Source organism: Python bivittatus, unplaced genomic scaffold (genome assembly GCF_059951505.1).
Source record: "Python bivittatus isolate LINGU-HERP-01145 unplaced genomic scaffold, Pbiv_v1 ctg000330_np1212, whole genome shotgun sequence".
Classification (NCBI taxonomy): domain Eukaryota; kingdom Metazoa; phylum Chordata; class Lepidosauria; order Squamata; family Pythonidae; genus Python; species Python bivittatus.
The window spans coordinates 44,602,698-44,626,623 of NW_028277058.1; the positions used below are offsets into that span (position 1 = coordinate 44,602,698).

General features: G+C 39.5%; 1 protein-coding gene across 2 annotated transcripts in view; it reads left to right on the forward strand.

Moving 5' to 3' along the window:
- The window catches only part of AKR1D1 (aldo-keto reductase family 1 member D1), a 59,585-nt gene that overhangs the window by 16,452 nt on the left and 19,207 nt on the right, over positions 1-23,926 (forward strand). Inside the window, exons 1-3 of one of the 2 annotated variants that reach the window (XM_088141128.1) lie at positions 9,458-9,550; positions 13,818-13,985; positions 22,257-22,373. In XM_088141128.1, coding sequence (XP_087997254.1) covers positions 9,512-9,550; positions 13,818-13,985; positions 22,257-22,373 — 324 coding nt within the window. In that variant the 5' untranslated portion in view covers positions 9,458-9,511. Of the gene's footprint in view, positions 1-9,457; positions 9,551-13,817; positions 13,986-22,256; positions 22,374-23,926 lie in introns of those variants that run through there. The other variant, XM_088141126.1, reaches the window with a different exon arrangement.

Here is a 23,926-nt window from a genome sequence, read left to right on the forward strand (position 1 = left end):
GTGGCCACAAATTGTTCACTGATTGTTGGATCAGGAAAAGCCTGATGTTGGTGGAAGCTACAGTGAAACTGTGCAACTGAAATCCTGAAAAAGGACCATTCCAAAATGCATTATTATGCTGCAGCCTCATTCAGTGCCAAGGAGACATATTTGTCACATGATCTGGTCTTCTATAGCTGGTTTTTCATTTTTTCTTTTTAAGTTAATAGGGCACAAGAATCCAAGGGAAATTATCATTGTGGCTGAAGTAGAAGAGAAACAGTTACTTTGCTGTTGAGTAGACCAGTTCATTGGAACCTCTCCAGGTAAGGAGAGGATGAGAGATCACCTACATGTGCTCTGGACAGCTGTTCCTCACAAGGAGAATGCAGGGCAATGGTTTTCTGTGGGTTTGAGTGCTGGGAGATGAAAGTATCAGCCATCTTGCTCACAACTGCAGCAAAAGTTTTTAAAGGACATTAAGTTTGCAAACCTCACTTTCTAATCACTTTCAGAAATTGCCTATTAACTATTCAAAAGCTATCGGAGACCTATGGAATGATAGGTTTGAAAAATCTTCATTGAGTGAGTTTATCTTCAACTCTGAACAAAAGAAAAATTAATTACAAGCTTAAGAACTTTAAAAAATTGAAATAAACAGCAAAAAGCTAAATAAAATCTTGATCTAAGAAAGTTATAAACATATTAAGTGTCCAGATAAATTTAGAATACTGATTTTTACTATAAGGTTTTGGAATTAACTATAAAAAATAAACAACTGCTCGTGGGAAACAGACTTATTTTTGTTATCCTGGCAATTGCAAGTCATAACAAAAGAGAAGTGATTTTAGAAACTAGATGCTAGAGGGGACTAAATATTTTAAGCAGAAGAAAAAAAAATACAAAGCCTGATGTCAGTTAATACTGGGACTTAAAGAAGGATACAAAATGTTGTAACATTGGAAATATTAAAGGAAATCTTTGAAGAATGGAGCCAGAAGTTAGTAACTATAAAATCAACACTGTCAGTAAGGTTGTTTGCTTCTGTGGATAGAGTATGTCTAAAAGATGTCAATGAAGGAATGACAGATATGGAACAAATTTTATCTGACAAGATAAAGTATAGAAGGTGGAGCTTCAAATGACAAGTCAAGAAAATGATCTAGAAAAGGACACTTTACTGGATATTATTATTATTATTATTTATTGGATTTCTCCCCCGCCCATCTCCCCCACAATAGGGGACTCTGGGTGACTTACAGAAAACATTAAAACTATAAATATATCTAAAACACATAATACATCCAAAATTTAAAACAATACTAAAAAAAGAAAGATCCAAGAAGATGGAAAATCAGGCTGCGGAGAGCTGGTCACTATGGGCTAGCCATCCCCCTGCTTGAAGTATTCCCTCCCCGCCCCAGGCCAAGTGGCAGAACCAGGTCTTCAAGGCCCTTCGGAAGGCCAGGAGTGAGGGGGCCAATCACACCTCCGGGGGCAGAATGTTCCAAAGAGCGTATACAAAAGAAACCAGCTGAAGTTTTAAAAATTAAAAGGGAAATTGAAATAATAAACCAAGAGAATGGCCTGGAAAATGTTTTCTTACTGGATCTACAAAAGAGGCTTATTAAAGCCTTGAAGAAGTCTCTGTAATGGGATATAGAAGAATTGAAGAGAAATCAAATCCTATGATAATATTTGATTGAACTAAAGATTAAGACCATTAGAAGGAAAAGGAAGGAATATAAAGTTGGTTTATCTGCTCAAGCTTAAAATAAAACAAGATGTGTTGTTATTTCTGGCAACCCTTTATGGACTTTTTGCTGACACTAGGATTGAAAAGTTGATATTTTATAGATTTGCTTATAGATAAGGGATGGGGTATGGGAAAAACGGTATCTGTTTAACCTTATAGGGGGTGAAGAGTTATTAAATTTGTTTGTACTTGTTATGATGAAGATTGGAAGTAACTTCTTTATATATTTCTTTTCTTTTTCTTTATTATAGTCCCTCTTCTCTTTTTCTTTTTCTTTTTTCTTATATTTTTTATTCTTTCCTTCCATTCTCTTCTCTTTCTCTAAGTTTAATTTGTTCTAGTTTTTACTATTGTAATTAAAATTCTTAATAAAAATTATATTTGAAAAAAAATCAAGGGGGGGGTTACTTAAACAAGTGAAGACCTTTTCTCTGTCATCTCAGAAGACAGGATGTGGCACGATTTAAGTTACAGGTTGGAATGCTATGTCATGTCATAATGGTTACACAATCCTCACTTCTACCTGATGCCTACAGTTAGACTGAATGATATATATGGTCCTTTCCCACTCTGTGATGCTACAAGGAGGAGGCTTCATTGCCAGCGAGGCAGGAAAGGAGCAAAATGCTGCCAATCGCTGTCTCTGGTTCTTTTGATTTCCTGCTTCAAAAGTCACAAACCCTCTGTTTTCTTCCCTCCCACTCTTCTCACTATAACTTTTACTTTACTTCTTGGACAAAAAGATTGGAGAGGGTGCACACCAATTTACTTTTAAGTGAGGGCAAGAGAGGGTGAAAGTCAGTAGATTTTATAAGTGGGATAAGGTGAGAAATCAATTTATTCTGAAGAAGAAAATCATTAAATATGAAAAAAGTTTTAATTCTATTAACTGGATGGGGGGAAGATGCATCATTAGATTTTTCAAGGCAGTTGGGGTAACCATTTCTCTCACCCCATCAGTACTAATTGCATCAAGGTAAATATATACATAATTACTTTCAATGAATTAACCAACATTTGTTCAGAATTCCAGCTGTGCCCATGAGTCTAAAAGGTATGCTTGCTTTTGCTTTAGGGAGCTTTCTAAGTGATAGACCCAGAGGGGACAAAATACACCCTACTGTTTCCTTGTAGGTCATGAGATGCTGAAGAACCAGTGCCATCAGTTTTGGTCCTCCAAAATTCCTCCTCATCTGCTAAACTGCCAATCCACCACCCCTAACCTTGCTGATTGCAGGCTGTATTTGCAAACAAACAAGCAAGCAAAGAAATAAATACATCTCCCATCATCTCTCAAAGGGTTCTGTGCTGATCTTTGACCAAAAGCTCAGTGAGCGTGTTTTCCAGCACCTCTTCTGATGGGCAGCATTTCAGATCAATGAGATAAAAAAAACTCCTGTCATTTCATAGTCAACCAAATGGTTGGCACCCAGATCTGATAGCCTGAATAACTTGTTGCAAAGTGAACATACTAAAGTTCAAGAAACCATAGTTTAGTTTGACAGGCAAGTTTATTTTCTGGGTCTTTAACTGTTTCATGGGAAAAGGGGGGACCTGTCTCATCCTAGATCAGTCTAAAGCAGTACTTCCCAAACCTAGGTAAATTACCCAAAATTGGGTAAAAGTGGTTTTTCTTTGAGTAATGACACACAAACCCATTACCCAATCACAACAGACACATGACTTAAAGTGTTTTACCTACATTGGGTAAAAGGACTTTCTGATAAGCCGTTTTGGGTAATGAAGGAAAAAGTTTGGGAAGCACTGGTCTAGAGTCTTGAGATGGGGCAACGCATAAATATTGCAAAAGAAATAAATTACATACCAACTTTCCCCAGCTTGCTGCCCTCCAAATATATTGGGGTTCCATGACCATGGGGGCAGCAGATTATGGAAGTTGAAGTCCAGTGCAACTAATTAGGATCAAATGATTTAAACCAAGGTAACTTGATTTGCCTGGGTCCAAAAACACAGTAGTGGCTTAGTGTGTTGTGCAAACTGAGTTTGGATGGTTATGTATGCCCCAGGGCTTTTTTGCAAACCCAGTAAATCAGTTCAGTTAACCATGGGTAACTGTGTTGTGCAAACACAACCTCTGATTGGTTGATGCGGTGCTTCTCAACCTTGGCCACTTGAAGATGTGTGGATTTCAGCACCCAGAATTCCCCAGCCAGCCATGCTGGCTGGGGAATTCTGGGTGTTGAAGTCCACACATCTTCAAGTGGCCAAGGTTGCCTGGGTTATTGGCTTTCCAGAATCTCAAGTAGAGGTTCCTCTCATCATTCTGTTGTCCAGCTGAAGACACAGAAGCTATCCAGAACAGGCGTAACTCCATAACCCGCTCAGCGCAGCTTTTCCTTTCAGTGATGGCCGAGGAGAAGTCACACTGCTGAACTTTTCATCCTGCACTCTACCCTTCAACGTTGTCAGGCACGGTGGTCACCAACTGCTCCGACGTGCATTCCGCGCAGCGGTTGAAACTAAGCTTTGCAAAGGGAGTTCGGTAAAGTTTTGCTGGCCTTTCTCTGCATCCCCTTGATTAAGGTCCCACCGCACCCTTATCCAGGTCACTTAGAGGCCAATGGCTGCGTTTTCGCAATATCCTTTCGCAATGTACTTCTACCACGGACGGTCTCTGCCCAAGGGGCTGCCTACCAAGAGCTCTGCCGACCGGATCCCAGGGCAGTCGCGTCGCCAGCTCCGCTCTTTAACCGAGGGAGCGCGTGCCCCGGCGGCGGCTTCTGCAGAGGTCTTTCGCTGCTCTCTGGTGCCCTCTTCCGACGGAACAGGCGGTAACCCAGAGCACGTTGGCGAGCACAAAAGACGGCCGCTTTCTGGGGGAGTTCCGTTGCAAGCAAGGGAGGGGGGAAAAAGGTTCTCTCGGCCGCTCATCAGGATGCAGTTCACCGCCGAAAACCACCGCTTGATACTGAACGACGGGAATGCTATCCCGGTGATAGGACTTGGGACTTACGCGGATCCCAAAAAGGTAAAGTGACCTTTGATTGGCTGATTTGCATACTCCTGCATATAAATTCTGTGCAACGCTGGTTTGGTTAAAATTAGCTCCCCCCCAGCCTTAAAATGCGGAGTCTTTCTCCGCTCTGAAAGCTGCTTGGACTTGGCGCGCCATTCGGTCCCTCTGCTCAGAAATAGCCCTACGGTGCGCCTGTCCAGCGTGCGCTACAGCCGTCCGCCTTCTGAGTAAAATAAGATCATCCTTAGCTCCAGTGCGAAGAACAGTTCCCTTTCTGTAGTTCAGACTGAGAATCCCTCTGAATTCCAGGGGCTGGCGAAGAAGCGCGTCTTCCGTTGGGAAAGGCGCCTAGAATGAACTCTCCTGCACCCGCCGGCTTCTGCTTCTGAAAACTCTGGGTCGGCTCGCTTTGTGAGACAGGGACCCTGGATCGCATTGGGCTGCAGCCATGCTTTGTGGTCGAGGGTTGCGCGGTTTGGGGGAGGGCGTGCAGTTGCAGCTTCCCTGGAACCAGCTTTCTCCTCTCTTTGCTCGCTGAGCTTTACCTATCTTTCCTTTTGGAGGATTTGGAAGAACAGGAAAGGTTGCTCGCTGTTTTGGGAAGGCACTTGACCGGGTCCCCCCCCCCCTTTTTAGAAAGGGAGATGGGTGCTGTGAGCTCCGGAGCAGAGGCCCGGTCTCAAGTGGGGTTCAGTATTTTGAAACCATCAGATGACTTGATCATTTGGATTCCGGAGTCAAAAAGTGACCGGATACAATTAAGTTTAAAATTTTGCCTTCCCCAAAGCTCCCATTAACTTCAGCGGGGAAGGAAGGAAGGAAGGACGGACTGCCATAGGATGCAAATGAGAAGAAAGGAGAAGGAAGGGATGCAAACAGAACATGTCGCCTCTTGGCCTCAGTTTGGGGGAAAAAAGGACCTGTGCAATTGCTAGTTTGGAATTTGAGTCTTCTTTTTAAGTATCTTGATGAGAACTTGGGCCTTAAAAGACCTGCTCTTCCTTCTAGGCATGCATCTAGTAATGGCCGCATCTTACTCCACTGTGGTCCAGAGAGATGGCTCCGAACAATAGTGAGCTTGGGAAGAAAGCTCCCCCATCTGGTGTTCTCCAGATGCAGGGGGATTCAGCTCCCTCATTTCCAGCCAGCTCTAGGGTATAATTCTTCGGGATGCAGATTTTATGCTTTGCTTTCTTAGTGGCAGAAATAAAAATGAGTCAGTGATGGAATTAGCAGTGGTGGAAATTCCTCCTCTACCAATCTCTAACTCTGGTTTGCTTTCCCTACTTTTTCAGACCCAGATGCCCTCTCCGCTTGCCTTTGTGTTGTTGCATCTTCCTTCCTCTTCCCGTAAGGCTACATCATTCAGGAGATGCTTGGAAGGACATTTCTTGTAACGAAAGGGGATTTGTATATCCCAAGCTGGGCTGCAATGTTAGTTGAGTTCTAGAACATTAAGGAGAAAATCGTTTAGTAGATTTGTGTTGATTTAAACAATTTATCTGGCTGTCCATCTTAAAACAATGATTCTGGCAGCCAGACAGTAAGGTTACTCAGCATTTCACAGTTAATAAAACTTGTGGATTTCTTATCCCTTGCCTCAGCATCTTGTGACTTATGATTTTGCTGACCAAGTTGCATTTCAGGAGATGAGCCACCATCTATATTCCTTATGTCGTACCTCCCAAGACTCCAGCAGCTTTGGAGAATAACTATGTTGGCTGAGCATGAAAGGTATTGTTGTCCAACACATCAGATGTTGGGGGCAAATTAAGAAAGGTTGGCTTGCCAGGCCTATATTTGATCTGTGATGTCAATTGATATCTTGGATTTTCCCATCATCAGATTATGAAACTTTGTAGAAAAGCAGCTCCATGCCAAGGACTTTTCAAGACCAGAAGCTTCTGAGTAGAGTTGAATGAGAATGACGGGAGTTGTAATGCAATATATCTTGAGGCCTCCCAATTTTTCTTTCTTTTCTATTTTTCTTTTACTTTTTTCCCCTTTCTTTTACTTTTTTGGATAGCCTTGCCCAATGTCTCTTGAGGCCTCCAGGTATCCTGTCCTTGTTTAGCTTCTTGATTTTCTTATCTAAGATGAAATTAAGAAGTGTGGGCTAGAGAGGAAGAGGAAGGCCAGGATCCAGAGAGGGCTAATCCTTAATTTGTACTCTGACTCCGTCAGTCTTGCACTTAATCCTGTGTATTTCAATTTCGATGGGAAGAAAAGTATCTTGCCTGCAGAAAAACAGCATGTTTGAGAGAAAAATCTAGAACAGTTTCCTTTTTTCCTTGACAAACAAGCTTTCTTCTTATATATGGAGTGAACTTATTTGTTAGAAAGGAGGAAAATGACAAACTGCAACTGCTGCAGGGTTGTTGTTTTCTGCCATTGTCTGCATTCCTTTTTAATGGAAAGGGAGCATTAAAAGGGAAAAAAGGCCGCTGTGCATTGGTGGCTCAGGAAAGCTGATGCTTTTAATAAAATGTACAGTATTCGTCTGAAAAGGTGTTACTAGACGCCTTCTGATTTTTGTTCTTTCAAAGTGATTGCAAATTCTCTGTCCTCTACAAATACTTCCTGAGTGTTCCTCCGTATTATGTGATGTGATGCTTAGTTGCTCAACTAGCATAGAAAATACTTAGCCACAAACTGGAAGGAATTTATGGGAATTGAATGGGTCTCTCGATTGGCCTGTGATTAGTGTTGTCCCTCTTAACTTCTGTGCCTTCAACCAACTGCCTGGACATAGGCTAACAAAGTTAGTGCCATAGCTTTTCTTGTCACAGCCCTTAAGTGATGGCAAAAGATTCAACATGCTTTTGGCTGGGCATCTTGAAGTTTTACTCAAGAAATTAGTCTAAAAACAAAAAAAAGCTAGAAACTCTGCCTATGACAAATAACATTAGGTGCTTATAAAGAAATTATAACAGCCAGAATGCTATTGGAGAAAGAATCATTGAATATTGCTCAATACTACATTTCAATAAAAGAAACAGGTTTGAATTACTGAAAGTCCCAGGTTCAGTTCTTGGCATCTCTAGTTGCTGTTATTAAGAGAAAAAAAACCCAGAAAGAAATAAAAACAGAGGGCAAAAGATTGAGAAAGAACCTTTCCTGGAGCCCTTGACAATTTGGGGATATCTTACTGATTTTTAATGAATGAGTAATCATTTTAAATTGTCCTAAGGGAACTTATTTTACTAGCATCAGAGAAATGGACATTTCTCTGCAGCAGAAGAATTGTTGAAGTCAAGTCAATGGTTGGATTTGCCCACCATGGCAAGCCATTATTTGCTTAATCTTGATTTGTTAATAACCTTGCTTGGATGACTTTCTACCACACATCAAATCCAATCCAAACAAACCCTATGGAGTTGCTGCAGAGTATGAATGACGAGCTGAAAATTCCTAACTCATCCTCTGACTTAGGACCTGTATAATAACACAATTCTTTTGTAAGACTGTAATCTAGGAAGATAATCTACAGAGAACTTGGAGGAGTCCCTTGGTATCTACAAGCACTCTTCAGAAAATTGGACTCTGGCCACTTTATCTAAAGCTTCTTTGCTGCTGTTAAGCCAAAAGAGGTTTATGCTGAAAAGGGAGAGCGTGAATAAATGTGTCAAACCCTTTTGCTTTCAAAGGAATGTTTCTAAAACAAAAGACCAGATCTCATCACCCTAATTCTTGGAGCTTCCTGAACTAAATGCCAAAACCAATTGCCAAAAGAGACCGTGTATCTGCGCATGTGTCTTGATACCATGTGCTAAGTATCGGAGATGATCCTCTTCTTTGGGCCATCTTAAAAGTTGACCAAAACTCCTGATGCTTACACTCTGTGACCTCATTCATGCATAATGCTAAGCTGTGGTTTGGTTAACTCTGCTTTGTTGACTAAGCTTTGTGTTAAATCATAAGCCATGGTTTACAAACCACAAGGTTCACATAACATGCTAAGTTACAATCAAGGAAGTCGTATTATGTTACGGCATGATCTGTCAACCAAGCGTGAGATCACATCACATTGTGTGATAAGCTATGATTTGCTTATGGTTGGATTCAAATATACCAACACAAACCATGGTTTATAAAAACTAACAGCAGGATTTAGGCACTTAACCAAAAGCAAACACTAGCTTATGTGTAAATTCAAACGAGTCCCTTGATCGTGGCCAAGGAAATTCATGGACATGTTCAGGTAGTTACCAGGACTCCAGTTTGACTTGAAGGAAACTTTATATTATTTTTTAAATGTAAGCAACAGGATGAAGCAGGGGAGACTAGTGTATCAGTGGTCTGGCAAATTTGTGCAAGAGTGCTAGACTGCTCCAGCTCACTTTTTCTTGCTTTATGCAAGATTGAAATAGAACAACACTGAAAGGATGGAAAGGGAAGATAAATCCTGAATAAAAGGCCCCTCTCCTAAGAATTGTGGTCAGTAATTCAGCTCCTTTGGCAATTCATTTTTAATTGCAATTTATTAAACTTTAATGGCTATTTGTTAAACTTATTAAACAGGCCCATTAGGGAGATCAGACCAGAAAATCAACTCCACAGGAAGACTGGAATAACACTATATTGATATAGGCTATAATAATAGAATCTTGCAAGTCTGATTATGCTGTACTTCCCCTCATCCCTGTACTTCAGAGAATCAGGGAAGTGTTTGCCTGAGTTGTTTCTGAATATTATCTTGTTTCACAGGACTTAAATCACGTTTCAACCCTCTTTGCCTAGGTATCGATTCTTGCATAGTTCTGTCAAGATGCCTCCCTTACTCCCTGCATATCCTGAATATGTATGAGTACAGTGAATATACCTCCTACTTGGATATGGTAGGAAATTACTACTTTCTGTGTACTTTTGCTCACCCCCAAAGCGAATATAACGATCGGTATGTATGCATGGGTTGTGACAGAGTGGGATATAGAATGAGGAACGCACAAAACAGTCTAGACCTGTTGTGGTACCTTCCCGTCGGTTTGCGAGATGCTGAAGAAGATGGGCAACCAAATCAGGTGATTAAAAAGATTGCTTGGCCTGTCAGAAGAAGCATGTGCAAAAATTGAAACACCCCCATTTGGCAGTGGCTCAGAAAGGATACAATAGGGGCAGGATAAGGTTCAAAATGGGAACAGGAAATGTCATGCTGGAATTGTTTTCTTCTGACTCATGGGTGAGTAGATAGACTGTTAACTCAGTAGTGAAGAAAGTCCATAAGCCTCACATGTTGGTTAGTATCAGGTCAAGGCTAACTGATCCTCTTGTGTCATCCTCTAAGAGAAAGTTGTCAGCAACACAAATCAGGAATTTCCTGGAAAGACCATGTTTGGCCGAGTTTATTTCTCATCAGATGTCAGGGTAATTATTGTCCCCATCATCACTACTTTGCACCCCTTTGAAAGATCTGCAATTTGCTTTTGAAAAGCATAATTATATCATCTCCTTGCTTTGGGGAAAATGATAGTAGATTCCAACAACGGTACCACTTTTTCATTCCTCCACTTGTTTTTATCCTGATGCTTCCTGCAGTATTGCCAAGTTGATTCACTTGTGTTTCTGAGCCAGTGTGGATATTTCCAGCATACAGTGCAACTTCCCCTCCCTTTCTTTTGCATAAATTCTGCCCTTCAGTTACTGTATTCCACTTATGGGAATTATGCCCCTATCCCTCTACTAGATCTTTAGTATTGAGAAAGGAGAACTAAGATGTCCAGTTTTTATGTGCTTCAGTAATATTGTTGAGCCAAATACCATGTGCCAACATCAAGGCTTCAGCATTATGCATCTGCTAGCAAAATACTTTCCTGTAAATGAGCTTAAGTAGGGGAAGAACAAAATAAACTTTTCTGATGTAGCTGCCACTTTCCTTCTCTGATGTAGACTGCCTGCCTTGACATGATAGACTGAAATTCATCAGGCAAAAAGCTTCCATCAGAAGTCATTATTTCTGCCAAGCAAAAAAAAAAAAAAACCGTCTGGCGTCTCATATTCCTAACTATAATTTCCATAATCTTTTATCACTGACCATGGGATTGGTACTGATGAGAGTTAGTCCATCCACATCTGGAAGCTTTCCGATGGAAGCTTGTTGCCTGATGAATTTCAGTCTATCATGTGAAAGCAGACAGTCTATATATGAAAGGTTACAGGTTCGCTACCCATTAATTAAGGCACTTATTGTAAGTTGCTTTTTTTTAAAAAAAAAAAAAGTAGGATGCCTACTATGTTCAGGAAGATTGTTACTACAGTAGGTAGAATTACCAAATCTGGGCTGCAAAAATCCTAGTGACTACTGGGTGGCAACAAAACACTAGAAATTCTTATTTTTCTTTGGCAATATCTAGTGGTCATCTAGATTTTTGCATACTTAGAGCTGGTAGTTTGCATTTAGGCAAAGGATCTTGATGGAAATAGCACCCTTTTGTTAGGTGGTAGGTCCATCCATTCATAGCATGGGACCATGGCTGTTTGAGAGACCACCAATTATTTCTACCCCTCCCATCAGATCTGGGAGGAAGAGTATGCTCTGGGTCCAATCAATTATAGAATGTCACCTAGCGGGACCTGGGAAGCAGGCCTTTTCTGTCACAGTATCTGCTTTTTGGAACACTGTACCACTTAAAGTTAGGTTGGTCCCAATCCTGCTGGCCTTTTGGAAGGCTCTTAAGACTTGGCTGTTTCCCTGGGCATGGGGGTCAGGAGAATAATTGAGCCCATGATGTTTGGTTATCTGTGGTTATCCACCATTTTATGTTTTTATTTTGTTATTTGCTTTCTGTTATTTGTACTGATGTTTTATATTGTGTTAGCTGCCCAGAGTTGCTGTTGTGAGGTGGATGGCCATGTAAATTGAATAAAACAAATAAATAATATACATATACAAATACATATACATATACATATATATAAAACCTTGAAGATTCAGTCTTCATTCTATTTAATTAAAAGATTAGAAATGATGTTAGATGGTCAAGTCCCAATTAATCACATTTTAACATATTTTTAACATAGACTTATGTAAATTTGAAGAGGCATTCTTTTCTGTGTTGGTATAAAGGAGAGAGATCTCTTCATGGGAAGGGCATGTATAGAAATCTTCATGGTTGACTAATCCAGTGTTTCAGCTGGCTGAGGAATTCTGGGAGTTGAAGTCTACACATCTTAAAGTTGCTAAGGATGAGAAACACTGGATTAGTCCCTAGTCAGGTAGCAGTTTTGCAGCCCGATGCAGTATTGGAAAGGTATTATGTAAAGAGCTTTGTCTCTCAACTAGCAAGATAACTCTTCAAAACCTGAACAGAATGGGACCAAATTTGGTGTGACAGAAAGGGCTGGTAATTTTCAGACATGAAAATGGGTCAGACTTGAAAATGGCTGGAGGGGTGCAAGAAAAAATATTCCCGTAAAGATTCCCCCAACTTTCTCCTATGGGCTTGGAATGTTGCTGAGTCCTCCATTCTATGGCCTTCTCTCTCCCAGTCATGTAACCTGGAGCAAAACTGTTATCAAAGGGTCAGAAAGAATTCCAGAAACTATGTGTCTGCATGCTTTCCCTAAGTGGTTGTTAGCACACAAGTGCTTATAAAATCTGGCAGACCATCTCTGAAGATGTATACTGTTCTGTGTAAAAATAAAAGGAGGAATGCCCCTTCAAAGAAGGAGTATGGGTAACTCTTAGCAGTCACCACCTAGAAATGAAGAAAAAAAAAAAGTAGCTATGTTGGTTCATTTGAAAAATTGATAATATGGAAATACATTTATTAGGACTAACCAAAATCAGCAAAATTAAAAGCAGAATTAATGATAAAGAAGAGTAGTTTTATGCTGTTGACTTGGGGAGGAGGTTGTTGTTCTCCAATATGCAGATTTATGCTTCTTTTAATTAATCACCAGATAATAGATTGCAATCTGTTGGGTTAATAGTGTTGTCCTGTGCTTGCTTGCCTGAAAGTAAGCCCGACTTAATTTTTAACGGAACAGATGTTCTAGTGAAAAAGCATAGAATTGCAATTCTATGCATATTTACTCAAAAGTAAGCCCTACTTAATCTATCCAGGCTCAGCCTTGGGTAAAATCCATACAGGATTGCAGTGTGAGTTCCTTTAATTGGACAGTCCTCTTCTGAATAGAATTTTAAATCCTTTTCAACCTCTTCTTAGTTTTCTGGGTTTATTGTTATATGCTACTTTAAGGGTGTCTGGATCTAAACTAAGACGGTAGATCTTTTTTTAAAAATGCCATTTAAAAATTCCAATTACAAGGAGAATGTGCCTTTGTGTGTGTATGTTAAACCCTAGGTGAATTTCTACCAAGTAGCAAAATATTAAGCATCTGGAAGATACTTCTGCTTGATTTGAATAGACCTCTACAGAGAAACTGCATTTCTTAGAGTGGCCAGATGCAAATATATAGATATGTTTATAGTCCTGTATCTTTAATTGATGTGTAAAAAAAAAAAGAATTTCAACATATGCAGAAATCAAGTCTTAAAAGAAGCCATTGTATGTCACACTTGACTCGGAGATGGTAGAAGCCGAAGATATCCTGTAAAGGAAGGTCAGGCCCTTAGCAGCCACTTACAATCAAGAAAGCTGGATTCTCATAAAGTCTCATTACTCACATTTATTGAAAGGAAAGAAGGGTTAAGTTACAAAACCTTGGAAACTGGGTATGCGTACTTTAGTCCCCATTTATCAGTGAGAATGTTAAGGTGGGCCTCCTTGATGCCTTTGATCCTCTTCCTCTGCCTTTTGATACAATGAAGATGTTACAACTCACTTGCCGGATATTGAAGGAATGTACATCTGTTGTGGCCTTGCCATATTGTGCAAATGGCCCTTTGATTTCCAGACTCAGAGAACTACATTACAGGTAACATTTCCTTTGAAATGTTCCTTTGTTCACCTGAGCTCCCGGTGACTACATGTCCTTCTGGGGCATTCATGAGGGTGGGCAAGGGAGGCAAGTGTTATATATTGTATATTGTAGGCTTATTTGTGTGATGTGTGTATCTACATCACTTTGCTCTTAGTATCAGTTCTCTGGTGGATGCCCCTGTGAAAAGTTCTACTCACATTTCCTCTGACTTCTAATTTACAGACTCCCAAAGGCACTTGTGCTGAATCAGTGAAAACAGCCATTGATGCCGGTTATCGTCATATTGATGGGGCTTTTGTGTATCACAACGAAGATGAAGTTGGACAGGCCATACGGGAGAAAATTGCAGAGGGGAAGATCAAGCGCGAAGACCTATTTTATTGTGGCAAAGTAAGAAGTTGGAATCAATTTTTTTCCTTGGAATAAGGATGAAGCATACTGTTGCTTGAACCAGCATTTTTTTTTCTTCCTTTTCTGTTTTTCTCAGATCAGAGAGAAAGCTCAGGGAGCAGATAAGTTAGATCCTAACCCTACTTCATGGCAAAGATCCTGCATTCTTATTCCTTCCTTCTGTTGTAGCTCTGTAGCCAATTTTATATTACTGATTATTTTAGAGGAAACTTTAGGCTGCCTTTTTATAGCAGGAATCCTCCCAGTGCAGTTTACAATATAAGTAACAATAAAAGTCACTGATAATTACAGTGACCATATGTCCTTTATTATAAAGGACAGTCATTTATTTCAGAATGCTGTCCTTTGGATTTATTTAATTTAATTATTTATTTCCTTGGTTTTGCTCTTGAATTTTCTTTTGTAAAGCAAAGTTATAAACGTAAAAAATTATTTTTTTAATCCTTATGAACCACTTTCAGATTTGCCCCTTTTTCAGGTTTATGCTTTATTTTTTCCCAAGAAAATATTTATTTATTTGTTGTTGGATTTCTCCCCCACCCATCTCCCCCACAATAGGGGGGAGACATCCTGCCCCACTATATATTGCCCCACAACAGGGGGGGGAAGTACAGTGACAAGAATATTGTCACTTTACTGATAATAAAAGAAATATCCTGCCCCACTATATTAAAAATTTGAAGCTACTGCAGTCTTATAAACACATGGCTTAAGAATAGGCTGCAGAAAAATAAATGAGTCATTACAACCTGAGATTTAAAGAGGTCAATAAAACTTTGTTGGGGGTAAGAACAGGGATGGATTTCCTTGGAGCTGGGGACTGGACATTTTTTAAAAATTGCTTTCATCTCTAAGGGACTGTGAAAGGGCAGAAGTTGTCATATCATCTGAGTGACTTGAAGCAAAATTTGGGGCCTGTTGGAGGTGTTGGGGGCTTTTAAGAAGCAAAATGAGTGCCCAAAGCCTTGCAGAAACTTAAAATCTCTATTTTGCTTCCTAAAATCCCCTAATGGCAGTATTGCATTTGTGTGATTTTTGCAGTTCTTTAAAAATTAAATTCAGATATGTTTAGAGGTGAACAGAAGGTAAAAAATGTTGGGGTGAAGCCTCCTTGTAATTACAAAGGCTTCTGATAGAGTAGAATAGAAAGTATAAATGTGGTTTTAATTAACCTTGACCCTGCCACTTTCAACAACCGGTTTTCAGGCAGGAAAAAAAAATCCTTGCAAATAAAAGCCAGATTCTGTTAAGGGATCAGTCTCTGAAGCAGTTCATTGATCTATGCTGGAAAGGACTATTGTGGTAGACTACAGGAAATGGCTCATTTCAGTGTGTCTAAAGCTTGATTTTCTTGAAGAGGAAGAGGAGGCCTCTAGAATCTCTAAAAATCTTTAAGCATTAATACCAATCAAGCAAAGCTTTGGAAAAAATAAGTCAGTTTTAAACCATTGGATAAAGACTGAGCATTAGGTTGCAATTTCTAGACCAGGGTTCCTCAACCTTGGCAACTTGCTGGATGGGGAATTCTGGGAGTTGAAGTCTGCCCATCTTAAAGTTGCCAAGATTGAGGAACCCTGTTCTAGGCAATGTATAACTTCCTGATAAAAGATGGAGCTGGTTTCTGATAGCAAACAATTATTGACATCTGCCTTAGTGGCAACATGTCTATCTTACTGAAAAAACGGAATGCAACATGGAGTGAAGCTGCATTTTACACCACACATTGCTATTCTCCCATAGGGACCCACCCCTCTTTTTTGCAGCTCCCCCAAACCTGAACTGATAGCCACATTGGAGCAGAGAACACACAAAAACTATAAGCTCTGAAACAGGTATATCTCATTTTAAAAAAAATTAAAACACACACGCCCAGTGGAAAATCCTAGCCCTGTTGACATGTATGATGCTTCATCCATTTTGTGTCATTACTTCTGCTGCTGCAGTCTTCAGGTTCCCCTCCACCATTAAATATAACTCCCAGCCATTAAATTGGCTGGGGAATTCTGGGAGTTGAAGTCCACACATCTTCAAGTGGCCAAGGTTGAGGAACACTGTCTTAGAGCATTAGTTTAACAGCTTCCAGACAGAAGCTGTGAATTCAAGATTCCTTAATGGGGACCATTGCTTCAGTCGGCAGTTGTAACAGCATTCTGCCAGCCAACGAAGAAGACTCTTGTGTCTTATCCCTCCTAACTGGGACTGTAAAACTGTTTCTCTTGACCATGGTAGCATTGCATCAGGAGACAGGAGGTCTATGAACAGATGTATAGCTTCCACACTAGTCTTTTCCTCTGGAATTTTCATTGATTGCTTGATCATGCTTTACAGAGGATCTAAATAACATCACTGACAAATCACCGCATTTGTTTTCTGGGTCAACATCTATAGTTTTCTGAAACCTGATTCATTGCTTGGGTTGTTATTATTATCATGGTCATCAGCATCATGCTCATCATTTCAATCTTTGTTGTCTTTTATTACAGTGGAACACCCATTTCTTGTGCTTTCCTGAAAAAAGTTCTAAGTTTTTCCCCAGATAATTTGGGTTTAAAATTGGAGTATCGCCTTAGATTTATTGAAATTCTGGTAAAAGAGACAGATGAGTTTTAGCCTTTCTTTTTTGAGGACAATTGCCTAAAAATCATCTTCCTTTTGAGTAATTACAGTGGATGGCTCAATCGTTATTAAATGCAATTGTGACATTAATCAGAAGCTTCTTATTTATTCAGTTGTTTGTTTTGCCATTTTTTGTTTAAAGCTACATCCTGATGGTTTTTTTGCTTACAGGTTCACTTTATTTCTTCCTGTTCAGTACAAATCCAACATTTGTAAGCAACACTAAGTACGTTTTCATCAATGAAGTCCTTTCAAGTTCATCCTGTTAGACCACTTCCTTCTGCTGATGGACTAGTGGAAAATTGCTGAAATACTCTTTAATTTCTCCTATTGTCAGTTTCTATAAGGGAAGGACAGGCCAGTGCAGGTTAATTACTGAGTTCCTCCCATTTTCTCCATCATTAAGTTTCATAGTTATTTCACTATAAGTAACGTAAACATAAAAATAACAATGGATGCTTAATGCATAATTAAATCTTGCCTCTGAATCTGACAAAGGTAAAGGGTTAAAGAAATAAGACTTTTCGAGGAGCAATTTGTAACTGATCTTCCATCTCTTCTTGCCCAGAGAAGTTCATTTAATCAATTTCCTTTTTTAAAGTTTTGAAGGTTGGTTAAAAAGATTTTTGAAAGAATGGTCAGTACATACCTACTTCATTTGCATGGTTGATGTAAGACAGATTGAAATCTCATGTTGCTATATCTCAACATATAGGATTTCCTCTCATTAGGTCCATCATTTGCTCAAGAAAAGGCAGGTGTCTTCTCAATTCCATAAAGGAGGTTCCTTGACACAATATGCATTATATCATATGGGTACAAATTTAGTAAGCCTGTTATGCTCAAGTTAAGGTCTTTGTGTGCTCATTCTGTTGAATGCAAGTCTTAGCCTTCTACTCCAAATTTTGCTACTGCTTTGATGAACACTTAGTTAAATTCTCCCTTAGGCTAACTTTCCTGTATAATTATCAGCCCAAAGGTTCCAGTTTTTGAGAGGTCTCCTCTTGCCAAAGAATAATGAAATGTTACCATTTTTAATTACTGGTTGAAACTGATGTTTAATTCAACCAGCTAGGTTGCCCTGATAAGAAGAGATGGTTTCTGGTTTTTTTGTGGAAGATGGGCGTTCTTGCTGTTGTTAAATTTGTATCCTGCCTTTGTTTTGCACAAGTCAAGGTGGTGTACATAATGCTCCTTCTTTCTATTTTCCTCACAGCAACAACCCTGTGAGGTGGGTTGACCTGAGAGAGAGAATGACTGACCCAAAGATGTCCAGCCATTAGCAATAAGATGGGTCTTTATGGCGTTTCCTGGGATGCGATTGCTAGGATACCAGCAAGTCAGAAAGGTTGTGAAACAAAGATTTCTAGGTATAGAATGGCAACAGGTGCTTAGTATGGGACCAAGACAACTTAAGTTGTAGTGGTACCCCTATAGTACCAGTTCAGCTGGCTACTTCCAGTCTCTGACAAACACCAGATGTTTCTAATTCTGAATATGTTTGCCTTTCTGGTTCTCATACAGTAGAAGCTGTAAGCCACGTCTTACTGTACTGTAATTTCTATAGGGACTTAGAAGCCACTTTAATCTTGCCTCTTGTAGAATGCCTATCAGGCAAATTAGATGAGATATCTCATTCCTCCCGGTAGGCTGTCGATCCAATATTACATATTCTGCAGCCAAGTTTTGTTTAGCAGCCATAAGGGTACATACTCGGGTTCTACCTGGCCTAGTGGAATAGCCACCCAATATTTGCAACCCTCCAGATTGCTATCCATACTGAGGAGGAGGAAGGGGGGGATTATTATTATGGTTGGTCACACAGTCAGCCAGATGTTTAGGCTGGATTTGGCATTTTTATCCACCTATCAAGTCCTTCCCAAGGACCTAGAATAGGCAGATGTTGTTTGATGGTGTTAAAGGTATCATCGCAGGATGTAAGCTGTTCCAAGTGAAGCTGCTTTTTGCAATTGATTGATGGTGAATTTGTCAGTGCCAGTGGTGTTCAAGTAGTGCTCCAGATGTTTTGGGACTGCACCCAAGGCGCTTAGCAAGCAAGCAAAGCAAAGGAGTTATGATTTGTGAGGATGTGATAAGGGCAGAGTTCTGACCAAAAGGCTGTTTGGTCCAGTTTTTTCTTCTTCAGTAACCAGTCAGAGGCCTCTGGAAAGTCTCCAAATATGGCACCGGTGCAATAGCCAGTTTGGTGTAGTGGTTAAGGCTCCAGGCTAGAAACCAGGAGACTGCGAGTTCCGGTCCTGCCTTAGGTGTGAAAACCGGCTGGGTGACTTTGGGCCAATTGCTCCCTCTCAGCCCCATTCACCTCACAGGGTTGTTGTTGTGGGGAAAACAGGAGGAGGAAGGAGTATTAGGCATGTTTGCTGCCTTGAGTTATATATAAAAAAGGCAACAGAAAATATAACAACACCACCAACAACACTCTGTTTACATTTTCGAGCAGTTAGTAATGAGAGGCATGATGCCTCTGCTGCAGATAGCTTTCTCCTTCATAAATGTTGATTTATGACTCCTTGATATTTCATTTGTATCAAAGTTGTTTATCCTTTCTTTTGCCAAAAAGTGGTATCACATAGCTGACAAAAACAATCTTCAAACAGTTGTTGCAATTTGAAAACTTTGGAAGAGGATAACAGTCAGAACTGATTAATAGAAGGTTGTTAAGCAAATGAATAAAGCAGATGGAGAAAAGGTAGCTTTTCACCTTATGGGTAAGAATTACAAATGTTGTGTTTCATCGCAGCAGATAATTGCAGGTAGCAAATTTCAGGGATAGAAAGGGTCCACAAAAGTCTTGCCCTTAAACTCTGGATTTAATAGGGGCAAAGGGCATTTGGAAGAAGCTTGTGTAATTTTTCTTCCCAGGGATGTTGATGAGAGGCATCTTGGAGCCTCCACATTCAATTACACACTTTATTTTAAAAATTCAGATGGGATCCTATCCTTCTCCTGCTGGTTAGCTGGCTGGATCTCCCTCTCTGTTCCTTCAGGAAAAGGGAAGCTGGGAGAGGGAGAATGCCTTAAGTGTGGGGTCCCTAAGTTCAACTCCAAATCTCCCCCAGTCCTGCTTTCTATGAATTGAGATTTACATGGGAGTTAATCGGTCTTTCCCAATATGGTCATCCTACAGACATGTGGAACAGTTCCCAAAATCCTCCAAGCAAAATGGCAGTTGGTGAACTTAACATATCTGGAGTGGGTGGTTCTTAGTGCATTTTGATTCAGAGCCATTTCAGGGCATTAGTGACCTTAGCCAACAGCTTGAATTATGTGTGGAATCCCAGTGGCAACCTTTTCTTTGCTCTGAATCTCTCACCATTCAGTTTGATGAGCACATGACCCTAAGTTATTGAACGATGGGGAACTTCTCACTGGCCATACTTGGCACAATGGCTTATTTGATTCTAGATAATGGGGGCTATGTTTCAATACATCTGGAGAGCATACTGTCCTGGCAATAGCCATGGCCTTTGCATTTGAAAAGGGTGTTTTTTAATCAGTACACTTATATATACGTACAATATACAGTTATAGAGAGTAGATGACCTTGATGGAAATATGCAAAAACCATTACCTGGGCAAAGGAGGCTGAAACATTTTTTAAACCTGAGAAAGAAGATAACATTTGGAAGTGGCTCAGGAAGATGGCAGGTTGACCAGCGGAGTTGCCCTCAGATTGCATCATGCTGAGTTTGCTGAAAAAAGGGACAACCTGATGGGCCATATCTATAACTAAGGGCAACAAATCAGTGCTGGACAATTATCAAAACTTCATGCAAAGATTGAGAGGTTCCTTTGATGATTTCATGAGGCTCCTGGCTGCTAGCTGTGAAACTTACAAACTCAGGCAAGGTCAGCGGAGAGTGTGGACGTATTGTACATATAGGATTTTAAATTATTTGCTAGAGATGTGGGATGGAAATATCTGCCTCTGATTTACCAATTTAGTGAGGGAGTTGCTGACAAATTGGGAGATGAATTGGTGAAACAAGGCACCCCAGATAATTTAGAAGACCTGTGGGAATGATGCTCATGCATGACCTAAAATACTTGCTAGTGGAAAGTAGTGATTTAGGCGAAGATCTCTGAGGGTTCCACTCTCTTCCATCAGTAGCCAATTCTGTTGATGTTAGTTGGCTTTTACTGGGGGTGGCAGTCATTTCGCCCCCAAAGGAAATTTTACAGATCATCCTTTTCATGAAGTTAAAATTTTATCAATGTTCCTGATAAAGTGACAACCTTAGCAGAAGAGTGATCTGGCAGCTTTCTCGCATTCTCATTGCGACATGTGACAATGAACTTTACCAAATAGATCACGACATACACAACTGATAGAAAAAAATAAAGGAAAAAGAACAATTATGAAAGAAAACCTTATTTTAAACATCCAGGATACAAACAAAAAATAAGTTCAACACAGTTCCTGGCTTCTCCCAGAAGGGATATTTTTTGTAGAAGTTGTTTTTCATATAAATTTGAAAATGGTGCAGTGAAGCCAAGAGTTGGCTCACAATCAGGCAATGCAATCCTATATCTATGTTTGTGTCCAAAAGTAAATCCCATTGAGTTCACTAAGATAGGATTGTAACCTTTGTCATTAAAAGGTGATCTGCAAGTCTGGGAAATGAAAAATGCATTGTTACAATTATTTTGGAATTCCCACCTCCCATTATATCAACATTATCATTTGTGGCTGGTGGGGGAAACAACCTGAGTACCTTCCAGATGTTTGGGGCTAAACTTCCATTAGCTCTTATCAGCATGGTGGCCAGAGGGGGACATTGGGAGTTCTAATCTCAAACACTTCAAGGATACCCGATACCTTCCTTTTGATAAACTACATCTTTACTAACCACAACTGGAATTAATGGGATTTCAGCACAGTATTCTGGGGTTATATCATAGATCAGCAGAGTTGTGTTCTCCTTTCATATTACACTGTATGGAATATAGCTGTTGTGGCCCAAAGGAACACAGAAAGGGTCTCCTGTACGATGAAACTATACTTGTTTTGAAATATCTGGATAACAATGCAACATCCCTTTTTCTATGGGCTTCACTGAATGTTTACATCACCTAGAATGTGCCACTTTCATCGTATCAAAGGTCATAGCATCCTTTGAAAGGCAACGCTTGGCGTCACATTGCAAAAGAAGGTGGAAGCATATCAACGATTCAAGAAGTTGGAGGTTCTTCTGAAGGTTAACCAATTAAAATAATGATGATAACTTATAAGCAATTTCATGTGTTGACTGTTTAATTCTTACCCCCCTGTAGATAATCCTTTGCAGCATATTTTTATACATTTCTACTCAGAATTAAGTTCCAGTCATTTGAGTGGCAGTTATTTCCAGAGAAATGGTCATAGGATCTTAGCCTGTTCCTGCTATTGTTTAAAGAAAATTTGCCAAAGTATTCATTCCCTTAGAAAAAGTGTTACATTTTTGTTTGTTTTTGGAAAATCTGCAATTTTTTATTCTAGAATTTAATATGTGCTGGTTTATTTTAATAGTATGCTCAAAATGGTATATTTTTAAAATTTCCATTTCTGTATTCCATAGTTTCAAGGAGGAGAGATCCTGATTTCTTTTTCTTTTTTCCTTCTTTTTGCCCTAGTTGTGGAATACATGCCACCCACCAGAAATGGTGCGTCCCACTCTAGAGAAGACATTAAAAATTTTACAGCTTGACTACGTCGATCTCTATCTTATTGAACTGCCGATGGCTTTTCAGGTAAAGAGTTGTGCTGGAGCTCCTCCTAGTGTGTATGATTGTGAACTGTAAATACATAAAGTCTCCTTAGCAGACCTTTGCTTTTTAGAACACTCCCACACTTGTAAATCAGCATATAGTAGCACTGAAGGACCCAACTGGCACAAGACCAGTCTACAGATTTATATTGACTGTCTCTGTCAAAAGACATATATTCACAACTTAAATATCCCTATTGTGAAGCTGTTGCATGACAATATTCAAATATGTACTATATACATATTACTTGCTTTTAGTTTGTATGTATGCAGTGTCTGCCACTTGGAATATAAACATGGATTAAGAGCTTTTGATTGAATTTGTGACAATATGAAATGATACAGAACCTTGGTGCTCAAATATTTTATGCACATTAGGGCTGTGCAAAACCTTTCAAAGAGGTTCTTCACAATGCACTTGCTTTACTGGTTTTTTTAAAGTTTTTTATTAAAAGTTTTACAAAGCACATAAAAACTAACACAAACTAATAAAGAGTAGAAACGGTAAAGAAGAAAGGAAAGAAGAGATAGAAAAGTGCAGAAAAAAAGAATAAAAAAGAAAAAAATAGAAAGAAGCAGCTTCTGATTTCCTTTGCAGCAACTAGAAGTACAATTGCAAAATTATCTCTTACTCTATGATTACAAAAAAGCTCACTTTTTTCTATTTTTTTCTAATCATCAAAACCACAAATTATAAGTGCATTTTTTCCATTTCATGCAAAAAGTCTATAAGAATTTTCCATTCAACCATAAATCTAAATTTTTTTTGTCTGATCAAAGAGATAAATTTAGCCATCTACACAAGTTCCATCATCTTCACCAGCCAATCCTCTACTGTAGGTAGTGTCAAACCTGTCCACTTTTGAGCATATAATAGTCTCACTGCGGTTGTCATATATAAAAACAAAGTTCCATGACTTTTTTCTAATTGTTTGTCCATTACAGTAGTCCCAAAAGAAAAGTCTCTGGTTTCAGTTGTACTTTGACCTTTAAAATCTTCTGAATTAATGCATGTGTTTGTATCCAAAATGTTTTGGCTTTTTTACATGGCCACCAAACATGATAAAATGTCCCTTCATGTTGTTTAGCTTTACTGTTTTGATTAGAGGTGGTCTAAGTGTGCTGTGAAGCACCTTCTATTTTACAGGCCTATTTTACATATGCAAATTATTAGTTGATGTGCTAATCAAGCAGCAGATCATGCATGTGGGATCCTGGCCTTCAATGCTGCCATGTACTATTATTTTCCCCTGTTGTAAAATAGTAGTAAAGCTATGGCACTGAAAAGGGCTTTCCTATTGAGCACCCACACACTAGAACAGGATGATTTATATCCAGGCGTTTCCTTCTTGCAGAACAGTCTTAATTGCCCATAAATGAGTCAATACTGAATATAGAAATTGATACTCTTATGTACAGGAAAAGTGTTGTCCAAACTGTTCCCTTACAGACTAGTTAATACATCAGGCTACTTCAATGTGAACCTCTGTATCTCATGCTAAAGTACACAGAGTGACTTGCTATGTCAGCAGTAGC